The sequence below is a fragment of the Eubalaena glacialis genome, chromosome 19 (assembly GCF_028564815.1).
Source record: "Eubalaena glacialis isolate mEubGla1 chromosome 19, mEubGla1.1.hap2.+ XY, whole genome shotgun sequence".
In the NCBI taxonomy this organism is placed as follows: domain Eukaryota; kingdom Metazoa; phylum Chordata; class Mammalia; order Artiodactyla; family Balaenidae; genus Eubalaena; species Eubalaena glacialis.
The window spans coordinates 9,692,259-9,706,952 of NC_083734.1; the positions used below are offsets into that span (position 1 = coordinate 9,692,259).

At 58.1% G+C, this 14,694-nt stretch overlaps 1 protein-coding gene across 1 annotated transcript; it reads right to left on the reverse strand.

The window, feature by feature from the left end:
• Positions 1 to 1,668: 1,668 nt before the first annotated feature.
• GUCY2D (guanylate cyclase 2D, retinal) lies at positions 1,669 to 13,969 on the reverse strand. The gene is made up of 18 exons (XM_061175715.1): positions 13,231 to 13,969; positions 12,843 to 13,147; positions 10,540 to 10,891; positions 9,864 to 9,948; positions 9,497 to 9,599; positions 8,993 to 9,094; positions 7,340 to 7,420; positions 5,778 to 5,984; positions 5,524 to 5,680; positions 4,837 to 4,986; positions 4,083 to 4,231; positions 3,409 to 3,572; positions 3,121 to 3,313; positions 2,711 to 2,885; positions 2,314 to 2,412; positions 2,121 to 2,215; positions 1,922 to 2,007; positions 1,669 to 1,762 (listed from the first exon to the last, which is right to left on the reverse strand). The coding sequence occupies exons 1-18, from the start codon at positions 13,967 to 13,969 to the stop codon at positions 1,669 to 1,671; spliced, it is 3,336 nt and encodes a 1,111-aa protein (XP_061031698.1).
• Positions 13,970 to 14,694: the final 725 nt, after the last annotated feature.

Consider the following 14,694-nt stretch of genomic DNA (forward strand, 5'->3'; position numbering starts at 1 on the left):
TTAGGATGTAGATTCTATTTCAGTACGCCTGGGCCTGAGATTCTGCATTGCTAACAAGCTCCCAGGTGATGTCGCTGCTGCTGGCCTACCTACCACACTGTGTGGTGAGGATTTAGTTCATCCTTCCACCTAGGAAGTCCCTCTGACTGTTCTCTCCCTGCTCAAAGAGGTCTCCAGTTCTGCTTGCACATCTCCAGGGACTGGAGGCTCACTACCTAGTGACAGCCTGGGTGGCTACAGCTGCTGCTAACTTCTGCCAGGTTCTGCAGCAATGGCGAAGGCCACCCAGAGTCCAATGTGCCAAGGCTCAGGCTCTGGAACATCAAAGTTCCACAAAAGAAGCTTTACCTGGGGACTTACTGGGATGGGAGGGGTTGATACTTGTCGCAAAGATCTAAGCTGGGAGGATTTTCTGTTCAACTGCCTGCTCAGTGGCGCCCAGTTAAACAGAGAATACTACTACTCCTGGGTGTTCTGGTTAGGAGAGGTTTCATGGGGTTTGTTTACCTTCCTTTCCCCAAAGCTTTGAAACAAGCTTTTCTCTGCACTTGGGCAAAGTATGTGGTTATGCCACAGGAGAAGAAGCCAGTTTCTGACTGGTGGGGGATGGAGAAGGGAAGGATGCTTGAGGCTAAACAGAAGTCCTCAAATCCTCAGGCCACACGACACCCCTGCTCTGGTGGAACAGGCGGTCTCCACCTCCTCTGGGGTTGGGACATCCAATCCCAGATCCTCCTTCCTGGGGCCTTTCTGATGGGCTCACGGTCACTGGGGCTGGAGGCCACGTGCCCAGTGCCCTGTACCCCAAGGCCAACCATTCTGAAGGCCAGCTGTCAGGGCCGGAGGGTATGGAAACCACCTAGGTAGGCCACTCTTCATTTTACCACGGAGGGGAAACCAAGCCCAGAGAGTGCATCAGACTTTCCCAGGGTCACACAGCTGGTTTGCAACCAGCTCTTGCAAAGGCTCAGAATCCTTTGAGGCAGAGCTGGACGGAAGCCACTGGTATTAGCCAGACTTTTGGTCACCTACAGCAGCAACTTTCAGGAAAAGGACCTTCCGGAATAATCCTGAGGGAAAGAGGAGTGTTTCAGAGGGAAATCATGGAAAGGGGTCATGGGGGTTCACCTCAGTAGGGGAGAGTCATGGATCAGAGTTTCTTGGAGGGCAGAGGGCAGGGTTTCTGCTGTAACCGAGCTCTAGGGGCAGCAGTCAGCTCGTCCTCTGGTGAGCGTTGCTACCTAGGGTTCTGTCTCTTGGGCGGTGTATAGCCTGAGGGGCCAAGAGGAGGGTCTGGTTAATGCAGTGTGTGCGTGTGTGTGTGTGTGTGTGTGTGTGTGTGTGTGTGTGTCGTCCGGGGTAGGTCAGAGTAAAAATTCCAGAAGGTCATGTTTAGAGGCATTCCCGAGTCTGGATTCCTGGCCCACTCCAGACCTACCAAGCCAGGATCCCTGCGGCTGGGAAATCCCTGGGTTTAGGAACCAGCCTGGGCTCACCAAGTCAGAGAAGGACGGGGACACCTGGCTTGAGTGGGACGTTCTGCAGGCAGGCAGGGCTAGGTCCTCAGGCTGGGGAAGAGGTGCCCGTCCTCCAGGAAGCATGTGTGTAGCCCCCGGGGTCTGTGGGGCGTGGGAGCCAAGGGGGCAGTACCTTGTCCCAGGCCCAGCCTCACTTTCCGGAAAACTGGCCCGGCCTCGTCTTCTCCAGCTTCCGGCGCCGCTCAGGCGGGATATCCTGCAAGCTGATGCCGTGGTTGCTGTCCCTGTGGCGAAGGGAGGGGCGGCCTCATGGAGGGAGAATAGGCAGTAGGAGGGCGAGGCCCAGGTCGCCCCGCTTGGGCGGGGTCCGGTGCAGGGCAGGAGGGGAGGGAGGGCATGGAGGGACCAACTTGGTCATGGCAGCACGAAGGCCGGATCCTCACCCCGGTTGCAGGTCGGGCGGTTTGGGGATGGGCTTGTCGAAGCCGCGTCTGCCCACCAACCAGTACGTTTCCTCGGTGCCCTTGCCCTGGGGAGACACGGGGGAGGGGAGGACTCAGGCGGGCTGAGGTGAGGGCCAGTGGATCTCGAGGTCTCAGTGGAACCGGGCGTGGCGAGTTGCGTCTTCCAGCCCGGCCTCACCTTCAGCTCCGTGCGACCCCGCACCTCGGTCTGGAAGCCCTCGTCTAGGGCAAAGAGAATCTGCACGGTGCTCCTGTTCACGTGGATGCGGTAAGCTGGGATGGCAGGGGACACCGTGAGCTCAGAGAACACCGTGAGCTCAGGACACCCCTCCCGCGCCCCCTCCCCGCCCCTCCCGCCCCGTCACACTCACGCAGCCCTGTGGACTCCATGCGCGAGGCGGTGTTGACCGTGTCCCCAAACAGGCAGTACCGCGGCATCGTGAGGCCCACCACGCCCGCCACGCACGGGCCTGTGGAGACGCGCGGCGTCGGCGGGCTGGCTGGCCCGCGCTGAAGCTGGCCTGCTGGCGGCTGGGTGGCACCTAGGGCTCGGGGGGCCTTTAGCATCCCATAATCTCCACTGGCTTCCCAAAGAAACCCTCTCAAGCGTACCCTCCCAATTACAATGCGGTGCCTGCTGTGAAAAGGTGGCTTCAAGACAAGTCCCCGCCCCCACCCACTCCACGAGTTTGCCTCCTGTCTAGGAAATCTGGAGCCCGGCCCTAACGAGGGAGATGGGCTGGAGAGCCCGGGAAGGCGTGGAGTTACCCGAGTGCAGGCCGATGCGGATGCGCACGGGCACCTCGGGCATGTGCCGCATGCGGAAGGTGCCCACGGCACTGAGGATGTCCAGAGCCATGTTGGCGATCTCTGCTGCGTGCCGCTGCCCGTTCCGTTGGGGCAGCCCTGAGGCCACCATATAGGCGTCCCCGATTGTCTCCACCTGAGGAGAGAATTCAGTACTGAGCACCCCGCCAATGCCAATGTCCCTTGTCGGGAGGCCTAAACTGGGGTGAGTGCAGAGATCCTGGGGAGCCTTCCAGCTGGGGGACTGAGCCGGGGACTGGCAGAGGAGAAAAGGGACAGGAGGGCTGGGAAAGAGGTTCGTGCCGGTGACCTTGGGCGGGGGGGCGGGGGCGGGAGAAGCTGAAGGAGGGCTTGCCCCCTACACACCCCACCTTGTAGACATCATGGGAGCCGATGATGGCATCAAAGAGTGTGTAGAGGTCATTGAGCAGGTCCACCACTTCGATGGGCTCACTCATGGCTGAGATGGTGGTGAAACCCACAATGTCACTGAAATACAGTGTCACCTCCTCGAAATACTCGGGCTCCACAGGTGTCCCCATCTTCAGCGCCTCAGCCACAGACCTGGGGATGGCAGGTGGTGAGCTTACCTGGAGGCCACCCCAGTCTGGCTGGATTCCAGCTGTCCTCCCCACCCACCTCTCCCCCTAGGCACCCACGGAGGCAGCATCTGTGTGAGCAGCCGGTCTGTCTTCTGCTTTTCCAGCTCCAGCTCCTCCGTGCGCTCCCCGATCAGGTCCTCCAGGTTACTGGAGTACTGCTCCAGCATCCGCAGCATCGAGTCGATGATGTTCATCTTCCGGCCCTTGTTGATGCTCTTGAACTAGTAGGAGGAGGAAGCTGGTGGGGCTGCTGAGGACCTGGGCTGCCATGCCCCTCTCATGGGGCTGTATTATGCCTGATCCTCTGCCCCCACCCCCTTTCATCTGTACTCATCAAGCCCGTGCTGCCCCGTGCCGGGCACTGTGTTTTCACACGTTATTCGGAGGTCACCTGTTCTGTTAGCAACTGACAAGGTGCTGGAACCAGCCCAGTCTTTGGACTCCCAGGCCAAGGGTCTTTCTCCCTCACTAGGCCAAACACATACTCAATAAATGTTATTTGAATTGAATTAAATATTTCTCCCACCCGGAGCTCCATCTCCCACTCCAAAGGCCTCCACAGCCCCCATTCTAATTCTATCCCCACCAAACACTTAATCCTCAGACTACCCCTTAGGAAGTAGCCTGGAAGGTCAGAGATCCTGCCAGCTTGCCTTCCTGCAGCCTCCCCTCCCCCACCACAAGTTGCAGGCAAACGGCCAGCCCAACCCTTGGCCAGCCCAGCCCCTGACCAGGTCGAAGGTGCGGTCCATGGAGGGCCGAAGTTCCGGCTGCTCTGCCCAGCACTGTTTCATCAGCTGGATGCACTCCATGGGCGCCTGGTCTATGGACACCGAGGGCCGACACAGTGGAGGGGGGCTCTGTACCCTCTTCACCACTTCTGGAGGCATGAAGGGAACAAGAGAGGGGGGTGTGCCAGAACAGAAGCCACCTCTGACTCTGGCCTGATTGTTGAAGCTCAAGAGGAGGGGGCTGGAAGGGGAAGCTTCAGTAGGTGGGGAAGCGTAGTGTGGGAGGTGTTGCTGGGAGCAACAGGACCCTGAACCCTGGGGGCCAGGGGGCAGTAAGAAGGGACAGGCAAAGAGACTGACATTTACTGCACATAAGACAAGTGAGGGTTAGAGTGATCAAGTAGCATGCTGTATCCTATACATGATAATATAGATCTGAACCAGATCCATCTGCTGTTTCCCCCTTCCCCCTATCGTGCTGCCTCCCTGGGGCCCCTAAGAACCAGAGAGGAGCTTGCTACCACCGTTGGGGCAGCAGGCTGGGTCCAGGGTCGGGACAGAGGAAACCACTGAAGTCTGGGTGCTGAAAGGCCGCCCCCTCCCATCCTGACGCTTGGCTCTCCACTGCCCTGACCCTTCAGAACTCAGCTCTAGGGAGTCCCACATAAGTAAGTCTCAGCACCGAGCGAGGCTGGGTCTCTGCCTAACAGCGGGGTGTCTTTCTAGTCCAAAGGCCAGGTGAGGGCGGCCGTACCCTCGGGAGTCAGCTCCAGCATGGCGTAAGGGGCGCTGCGGCACACGACCTCTTGCATGATGATGCCCAGACTGAAGACATCGCCGGCCAGCGTTCCCCGGCGCTCCAGGGCCGGGTCCCGAAGTAGCTCCGGGGCTGTCCACAGCTGATCTGGGGTCGGGGAAGGGGGCGTGGGCACGCGGAGGGCCATAGAGGCGCTAGGGACAGACCCCCCCACCCTCATCAGAAAGCCCAGGCTCGCACCCGCTCAACTCCCCAGCCTCAGTCTGGCCCTGCTGCCCGCAGTGATCCCCAGGAGAAACTACCAGAAACCCAGAGCAGGTCTCAGAAAGCCGGGCCCTCACAAATAGGACCCGCCCTTTAGACAAAGCGGTGCCGAGAGCAGACTAGGTCCCTTGGGCACAAGCCCCGCCCTTAGGCAAAGCCCCACTAGAAGCAGACCCCCCTGCAAGGGCAGGAGCTCCGCCCCTCAGGCACAAGTCCCGCCCCCTAACAACTCCCCGCCTCCCCAGCCACGGAGCCAGACCCCCCTCATCTCAGAGGTCACAAGACCTTCTCCGTGGCAGGAGTCGCGTCCGGTGGGTGTGGGATGGAGAGAGTGCGAAGGAAGGAGGAAAGGAGAGGCCCTTGAAACAACGGGGATGCGGGGGCTGCTCGGCCGCCCGGGAGGCAGCCGGGGAATCCTACCCTCCGCGCTGGGAGGCTCCGGTAACACCCTCTGCGCTTCCAGCAGTCGCCCATGACCGTGGTCGGTGACTTTAAGCACGAACCTCCCGTCCACCACGCAGTTCCGTGACTTCAGCCGCCCGTGGGCCACGCCTCGATGGTGCAGATACCTTATTCCCTGGAAGGAGTGGCGTCAGGGGCAGCCTCAGCCCACGCGGTTCCCCCGCCGGCTCCTCCCCGCCGCAGCCCACCCGGTCCCACCCCGACACGCACACCTTGATGAGGTCCAGTAGGAGGGAGGACTTGAACATCCAGTCCAGCTTTATGTCTCTCTGAGCGAGGAGGTCTTGGAGGGAGCCACGGGCACAGTGCTCTGAGACCACAGCCAGCATCCCTTCCCCGGGGGCCGCGGCGCCGCCAGCTCCCCCCGCCAGGAAGAGCCCCAGGTAGAGGGCCAAGTTCTCATGCCGGAGCTCCCGGATCTGGGGGAGGGGGCGGAATTAACAGGCATTTGCTGTTCTGGGAGCGAGGTGGGGAGGAGGCTGTGCTTCAGGTCGGTTTCTGATTGGAGGATGGGGTAAAAATGGTGAGTGGAAAGGTCTATAGGGCATGTAGGGGCTTCCTTCTACAGACACCTTCTCTCTCTGGAAAAGACACCACAGGCAAAGGCCACCGTGCAGACACTGAACGTGGTGTAACTTAAAGCTATGAATGAAAAGACAATTTTGCGCTGGTAAATCAGGACCAGTTTCTGATTTATTAACCATAAGACTTTGAACTTCCTGGGTCTTAAGGGAAAACACCTCATGAAGGAAAAGCTCCTGGTACTCACCGCCCCCCCCCCCCCACTTCTGATATAACCGTCCCTTGGGGGGAGAATCAGGCAGACACTGCAGTGCTTTCAAAAATCACCAGAAATGGCTTGTGCTGGTGACTCAGCCCAGGGCTGCTTTGCTTGTTACATCATTGTGCCAGATAGATGCACCCCGCCCCCCCCTTAGTTAAGGAAGAAGGACTTAGTTAAGGAAGAAGGACTAACTAGTTGAGCTGTGTCCCAGAGGAGCCAACAACAAGGCCACACCCACTTGGTGGGACAGAGGCCCTCACAGTCTGGCTGGGAAAATGAGGGCTAGTGGGTGACTGGTGCCCTTTCTAGTTTTTCTTTGGTCCAACAAGGGGCTTCTTTTCATCTTAAATGCCTGTTGTTAAATGGTGATTTAGTCTGTTGACTACTGGTAGTCCATTTAAGTCATTCTGCAGCTGTGACCAAGAGCTTCTGTGGAGGCATCCGGGAAGGAAGCCAGGCCAAGGCTGTATGGTGTTAGGGGTAAGGGGGGCACTAAGGTTGGAATGACCAGAATAAGCCAGTTTATAGCCTCCTTGCCAACTTTCCACATCAGTATGCACCAACTAGGCCATTCTGTGCAAGCAGCCTGACAGAACTGGAAACCCATTTATTTTCTAGCATTCACTCAACAAACATTCATTGGGTGTCTCTAATGTTCCAGACACTGTGCTGGGTGCTGGAAATATTAATACAATGGAGGGGGTAGGGGAAAAGCCCTCACTCAACTTACAGTTCAGGGAGGGAGGCAGATAAGAAATAAGCAAGCACACACAGGTGAACAGACAATTACAAATTATGATCAACACCTCAAAGGAAAGAACTAGTGTTATAAGAGAGCATGATAAGAAACCTGCTTTAGAGAGGAGGGAACACTTCACTGAGAGCTCTTTGTCCCTGCCACAATGGGGCCTACTTGGACTCAGCTGCAAAGAGAAGGCAAGGAGGGAGGAAACGATGGCCACCTCATCCCCATCACAGGCCCACTCTCACCTTGGAGAAGGCCATCTTGGTCGCTGGGCGGATAGCTATGTGCTGTTCCCCCGGGAATTTCTTCAGCCAAACCCAGTCTCCCTGGAGCAGAGACAGGAGTAGTGAACTCGGTTTCTTAAAACCCCATGATGTGAGGAGCCCTATAGAGCCCCCATGTTTCCCTTGGCTCACTGCCCCAGAACCCACCTTCCACGTGACAAAAAGCATCCGGAGCAAGGGGTATAATGCCTGCCAATCCACTTCACAGCCAGCTGGGTGAGAGCCCACCCGTGGGAAAGACAGATGCAGAGGCTGTCCTCACCACGCCAGATGCGCTCACCAACAGCCCTATTAAGTGAGCCATCACCACCACAAGTGTCATTGAAATCACAGCCCTCATCACCACCTGCTGCCATAAGAGAGCACTGTGGTGGGCGTCAGGAGTCTGGGTAGATCACGCGTTATTACAGACTAACTGTGAAGAATAGACAGCTCCCCTGCAGGCTCTGGGCCTCACTGTCGTCAGCTGTCGGCAGGGCCAGTTCATGGGCGTGCGAGCCATGCGGTCACCCAGGGCCCTGTGCTCAGTAGGGCCTGAGCTTGGTTCAGCGATCTGCTGCTGTCATCTTGAATGAACAAGGGGCACTTCATTTTTATTTTGCCCTAGACCTTGCAAATTATGTAGTTGGCCTTGTCTGTTGATAAAGGATTTGGACTAGGAGGGAATTCTGGGGGTTTGGTACTGACCCCTAAAGAAGATTTGGAAATAAATGTGGAGACATTTTTAATTGTCACAAAAACTGGGGGCTGTGATCAGTGGACAGAGTCAGAGACAAGTGGCACTAAACATTCTTCAAGGCATAGGGTCCTGCCCAAAACAACAATAGTGTTCTACTGGGAAATGGTTGCAATGGCCTCTAGGTAACATACTAGAAGTCTCTGCATTCTCTCCACGACATGACACCCAAGAGCTCTAAATCTCCACTCCCTCTTCATTAGTGGAGCTCTCTCTCAGCGCTCTCTGAATCTGTTCTCATTATCTCCCACGCATCCCACCACATTCAGATTTGCTGACCCCATGGTTAATGTCCTAATGCCCTTTTGTGACTTTCTTTTTCCTCTCTAAGTCTTGCTGCTCCGGAGTGTGATCTGATTGGGGTAGAAGTGCTGGGCGGGGCCAAGACATGAGTCTGGCTTGAGTCAGAGATTAGGTCAGTCTGGAAGCCCCATCCTGAACAATCCAATCTTGGAAAAGTCCTCTTTGTGACCATGAGATCACTTCCCAGATGAGCCTCTGTCTCAATCTTTCCAGGGAGGCCTGTGCCCTTCAGTAACCCAAAGGCTTGGAGCACTGAGGGGGAGGACCAGGGGCTCCCAACAGGGTGGGGGATGACCTCAGTGGCCTCTTCAGGCTACATGCTGATCCCATCAAAGTCCCCACCGTCAGGTCTCCAGTCTTTAGGCCACTGTGACTGGCCTTTGAAGAGCCCTCACCTGGATAATGGCTAAGGGAAAATCCCCCAGCAGGAAGGATTCCCAGATGCTCCCCTTTGAGGAGGAATCCATGAACTCTCCCTAGTTCCCATTCTGGGCTCCTATCCCCATTTCCTGGACTCTGCAAGATACTACGTGACTCCACGAACGGAGCTCGGCCTGCCTGGGGGTCAGGCTCACCTCATAGAGGCCAATGTTGGTGTAATCTGGGATCTGGCTGTGGATGCTGCGAACGTCTGACAAGCTGCGGGCGGCCAGACTCCATCGACTCCCCTGGGCCACCTGGAGGGTAGAGGTCAATGCATGGGGTCAAGATATACTATGGGGTCAGAGTCCTGGGTTGAGGTCAGGCTGAGTTCTGGGGATTAAAGAGGGGAAGGGAAGAAATCTTAGTTTGGGAAGGTGATAATGACATTACTTCCCAAGTACACAACACTTCAGAGCTTACAAAACAAACACATTCATTTTCTGTTGGAGCTTCACCCTATCCAAGGAAAGCGGTCAGGACAGGGGCTGTTATCCTCATTGCACACATGAGGGCGTTGATCCCAGCACTCAGACCTGGGACGGAGTGAAGGCAGAAACCAGGCCTTCCCAGGTGGGGGCTGGGGTGAGGGCTGGCCCAGGCAGGGGACCGAATATATAGGGGAGGACAGCTGGGTCCTGGCTCCCCTCCTCCCCCACCTTCCGAGAGCTGCCCCTTTGCGGGGGGAGGAAGGTGACGTCATCCAGAGTCAGGATGATCTTGTTGGGGCCGGAGACCATTTGGATGTGAAGTAGCCGGTGCCTGGTAGAGAAAGGAGGTCATCTTTGCAAAAGGGACCAAGGTCCATGAGAAGAAGCCAGTGGGGGGGAATGCTGGCTCAGGGGAGGGCAGTCATCCCCAAACCAGACCCCTCCTGGGACTCTGCCAGCCCTCCAGGACTCCTTCCTTCTCCCCCTCTCCAAAAGACATCCTCCCTCCTTCTACTCTAGAGTGGGCCCAGCCTGCTGCACAGTTGCATTTCTGGCAGGTGGAGAGCCAAGCTCCTCTCCTACTTACCCTACTCACCTAAAATAATGGGCCAGGAAGGCCCCTGTCAGCCCCATCAAAACCACCAGGAGAAAGCCGATAAAGATGACGCCGGGCTCCACTCCTGGAGGGGCAGTGAGAGGAGAGATGCTGAGGACCGTAGCAGAGGGGAGGCATCCTCTCTAGCAGAGGTCCCCAACCCCCCTGCCGCGGACCGCTACTTGTCCGCGCAGCCTGTTAGGAACCGGACCGCACAGCAGGAGGTGAGCGGCGTGAGTGAGCGAAGCTTCATCTGCCTGCTCCCCATCGCTGGCATTACCGCCTGAACAACCCCCCGCCCCACCCCAGTCCGTGGAAAAACTGTCGTCCACGAAACAGGTCCCTGGTGCCAAAAAGTTTGGGGACCGCTGCTCTCTAGGGAGGAATGCGGTCATGTCAAATCTTGGAGGCTCCAGAAAAGGGGGATGGGAGCCCATAACAGGATCTAGGGAAAGGTCATGGGTCTTGCAAAGGGCAGGGCGGGGGGGTGGTCTGGGAATGCTAGAAAGGTTCCAAGAGGGCTCCAGGGGCTCGGCAAGACCGGGGTCCTGCACAAGCCGGGGGTCTCTGAGGAGGACCTGGAAGGATGTTACAGGATGAGAGTTCACTCTCTTTCACCACTTTGTGGAGCGTTCATGGTCACTGTTCCAGTGTGGGCTGAGATGTTCGCCCTCACCTCCGTTGCAGGTGACGTCTGGGTCGAACCAACACGAGGGGTCGGGCCCAGGCCCCCGTCCCCCTCTAGGAAAATGCACCGGGGTTCCGGCGGAGCGGAAGAAGCCCCGGGTGGGGTTCAGCACGTATGTGGCGAACAGCCGGTCCCCGGCTGCATCCGTGTCCAGCAGCACAAAGGAGGGCTCCTCGGCTCCTCCCAGGGCCCCACAGAAGCCGGGGACCTGGGCATCCCGGACGTGGCGGGCCACGGCTGCTCCGGACACCCAGCCGCCACCTGCGGCCGCCCGCGCTCGCGCCACGCCCCCAGCCAACAAGAAGACCGAGTCATAGATGGTGCCGAAGAGAGGGGATACCTGGGGAGGAAGGGTAGGGGGTCAGGTTTCGGGGTCACGGCTCGTAAACAGACGGGGACTTAACTGTCTCCGCTTATCCTTTCACTGGGCCCTTCGAGTCCTTCAAGTCCTATGTGTTTTGACTGTTCGCACCTCCTAGTTAGTGGTTCCATAGCCCTCCCCATTGACTCGCTCTTCCTCTCCTCATTGGCTCTCTCTTCCTCTCTCCCCAATTGGCTATCCCACCTCTTTTTGCCACTGCCCTTTCCTCTTTTCAGTATTCTTATGCTCTTCTTATCATTTGTTACTTCTAACTCCAATACCTACATCTCCTCTCTTCCCTCTCCTTTTGGTTGCCCTGCATATATTTTTAAAATCATTACCTACCATTCATCGAAAGCCTTCTTTCTCATCTTTTGGTTGGCTTCTATTTTCTATTTTTAGTTCTTTTCTTTTTCCCAAGGCAACCACCTGATCTCATGGAACTTCTCTATTATTCCCAGTTCCCATCTCTCACAGTGCCAGGCACTGTGTAGAGCACTAGGGATATATCAGGGCACAAGACAGAGTCCCTATCTCGAGGAATCTTTCCTCTAGTGGGGGGGAGACAGACAGGGATGTTAAGGCAGTGTAATGAGTGAGGGGAGGAGTAACTGAGGCAGCTGAGGAGACAGGAAAGAGGGCCCCAGCCCAGGCTGGGGGAGGAGGAAGAGGCTTCCAGAAGTGACCATCCCTCAGGGGATGAATCCGAAATATCTGGGGGAGTGTAGGGACAGGAGAGAGGGAACGGTACACCCAGTAGCACAGAAGCAAAAGAGAAGGTCACATCTGGGGAACCCAAAGTAGCTCGGTCTGGCTGAAGTTCAAGAAAGAAGGAAGAGAGAGGAAGACATGAGACCTGATAAACCAAGTGAAGAGACCTGTATCTATCCAGGGCAAGAGAAGCCACCGGGAGACTTTGGATGGGGGGCTGACACAGTCAGATGTGTCAGATTTCTTAAGTTCACTCTGATTGCTGGGTGGAGAAAGGCCTGGGGTAGGTAAGCGTTGAAGCAGAGACCACTTGGGAGATTTTATTTGGGGATTTGGACCAGAGGTGCTGTGGCCTGAACCAGGGGTGTGACAGTGAGGATGGAGAAAGTAGATGGATTCAAATGACCGTTGGGAAGCATAAGTGACAGAACTTGGTGTCTGGATGTTGGGGGAAGGGTTAGAGGAATCAAGGGTGACTCCCAGGGGTCTCATTTGGGCAGCTAGGTGAAAGGCTATGCTACTTACTGAGAACTGAAGAGGGTTTTCCCCACCATTTCCCCCACCTCTATTTCTCCACCTGCCCTCCATCCCATCTCACCACTGTTCTCAGGGAATCCTGGATATTAGCTGATTGGTGGGAATAAGCTGTGAATCCAGATGGTTATAGAAGCCCTTGCTCCACCTAGGGACCTTTCTGCTTCTCACAAGATGTAAGGCTTTCAAAAAGTTAAGACCACTAGGTGAAGCCCCAGAGGAAACACCTCTGAACTGGGCATGGAGGCTGGATCTGTATTCTCCCTCCTTCCTGCTCTCTTAAGAACACCGGTTGTTTAATACAGACTGTATGTCATGGCCGTGTTGGAAGTGGGTTTACTTTAAAGTAGACTGCAAAAGATGCTGCAGTGCAGAGTTTGTTAGCGTTTGCTCCTTGGAGCTGACCTTGAGAGGTCTCATTGCCAACTCTCTGGAAGCAATTCCAATACACAGAGATGCTCCAAGCAAGGCCAGAGCCTCTACATCACCCAGGACATGCAGAGCTGCTGGTTATTCTCTCCCTACTGGCCTCCTACTCCCTCCTATTGACTGCATCCTCCTCTCATTCCATCAACTCTATCCACTTCTCTTCCCATTGCCTCCAGCCTCCATCTCCCCTTTTTGGCTATTCTCTGCTCTCTTCCCTGGCTCTCTTCCCCTCTTCCCTCCTCCCTGGTCCCTCTACCTGCTGCAGATTGAGGTCAGGGGGCAGCTCCTGATGCTCTTGGGCCCTGCGCAGACTGTCCAGCACGCTGCCTCCCGGGGGACAGTGACGCGTGAGGGTGAGCACCGCATCGTGGGCCTTGCGCAGCTGTGAGCTGTTGGCGAGCACGGCCAAGGCGTCCGGGCCTGGAGACAAGGCGTAGTGCAGCGTGTCGAAGGGCAGGAAGACCAGGGAACCATCAGCCAAGCCCAGCTCCTCTGCAGCCTCCAGTAGGCGGCGCTGCTCCTCACCGCCCAGCAGGACCGAGTGCATCACCATGATCACTGCTGCGGACACAGAGGCTCCGCTCGGTGCTCTGTCCTTTGCTCGTTGGACGGCCAACCCCCCCGCATCCTGCAGGGGAGCCTACCTCTGACTCTGGGCCCATCTTGGACCCTCCTCAGGGCCTCCCGGGCTCCAGACAGGTCCGAGGGCTCCATAGAGGTCACCAGGGCAACGGGCAGACCCCGGGCCCTGAGCGCCGTGGAAAGCGCGCGTCCCGCCTCCACCCACAGGTCCTGGGGGGCGGTGACCAGGGCCACATGCGCCCAGCGGAACGCGCGCAGGAGGGCGTAGAGCGCATCCGCCGCGGGCGTCACCGCGGGAGCCGTGGTGCCCGCCGCCCGCATTCCGGGGCAGCCCCAGGGCACCAGGGCGATCCCCGCCTCTTGAGCTAGTAGCTCCGCCGGCCGGCAGGCTGCGGGGTTCACCGGCCCCACGAGGCCCGAGACGCGGGTGAGCGCGGAGGACACCGCCCCCAGCGAGCCCGGCGTCCGGCACGGCTCGGGCAGCAGCGCGACCTCGAAGCGGGGGCCGCCCTCCAGGGCAGCTTCGTGGTTCAGGCGGGCGGCGGCCAGGCGGGCGGCCAGGTCCGGGCGGGCACGGGCGAAGATGGGGTCGCAGGCCCAGGGGCCCAGCACCCCCACTGTGAACACAGCGGAGAGGGCGGAGCGCGGCAGCAGCAGCAGCGGCAGCAGCAGCAGGGGGCGCAGCCGAGGCCGGGGCCGGGACGGCGTCCGGGGAGGGCCGGGCGGAGACGGAGCCCCCCGCGTGGGTGCGCAGAGCCCGGGGTCCCGACGCCCACCCGCGAGGAGCGCGCGGGCGGTCATTGCCGGCTTCTGGGAGCATAAACAGAGCAGCATGAGAGGACGCGACCCCCAGGGCTCTCTTAGGGCTCTCCGCAACCCCCAGGTTCTCAAAGCCCAATTAACCCGCGGCTTGTCTCTGCTTCCACAACCCCCTCCGCGGGCTTGGACGACTATATAGGGTCAGGGGCATAGCCTGGAAGCACCCCCTTTCCCCCCGCTTTGCTCTGCTTCCCGCTCCCCCTTGTCTGCCCCTCCCCCCTCTTAGAGCTGTCGGGGGTCAGTGGGGACACTCCCATTCCCTTCCATGGTCTCCTTCCGGCAGAAGGGACCTGGAGTCCGTGTGGAGGGGGCTCTGCCACTCACCGGAAAGTCCGGGGCTCGGGCGCAGGGCCGGGGCTCGGGGTCACAGGGCCGATCCTTCTGACGCCCTCCCACGGGTCTCCTTCGCCAGGGCCCAGGGCGGGGGTGTGGGAAGAGCCGGCCAGAGCCCTTAATCTCCCCAAGCTGATTAGGGTCTCTCAAGCAGGCAGGGAGGGGCTGGTGGAGGATGGGGCTCCCTGGGGTGGGCTCTGTCCTAGCTTCCAGGCAGCCAGCCAGATTCTTTCCCCTCCCTGCGTCCCAAGCCCCCCACCATAACCCCCAGCATAAAAGCAGCCACAGGTCCCCCTTTCAGGCTGCTGCCACATTACCCTGCTCAGCCTGGGAAGCAGCAAGATGTGCCCATGGACACCTGTGGGTGATCAGTC

Coding starts and splice junctions, on each gene's coding strand:
- GUCY2D (XM_061175715.1), bottom strand. CDS start 13,969: ATGACCGCCCGCGCGCTCCTCGCGGGTGGGCGTCGGGACCCCGGGCTC. Junction 13,148..13,230: donor AGATGGGCCCAGAGTCAGAG/GTAGGCTCCCCT, acceptor CTGTGTCCGCAG/CAGTGATCATGGTGATGCAC. Junction 9,949..10,539: donor AGACGTCACCTGCAACGGAG/GTGAGGGCGAAC, acceptor CTGCCCCTCCAG/GAGTGGAGCCCGGCGTCATC.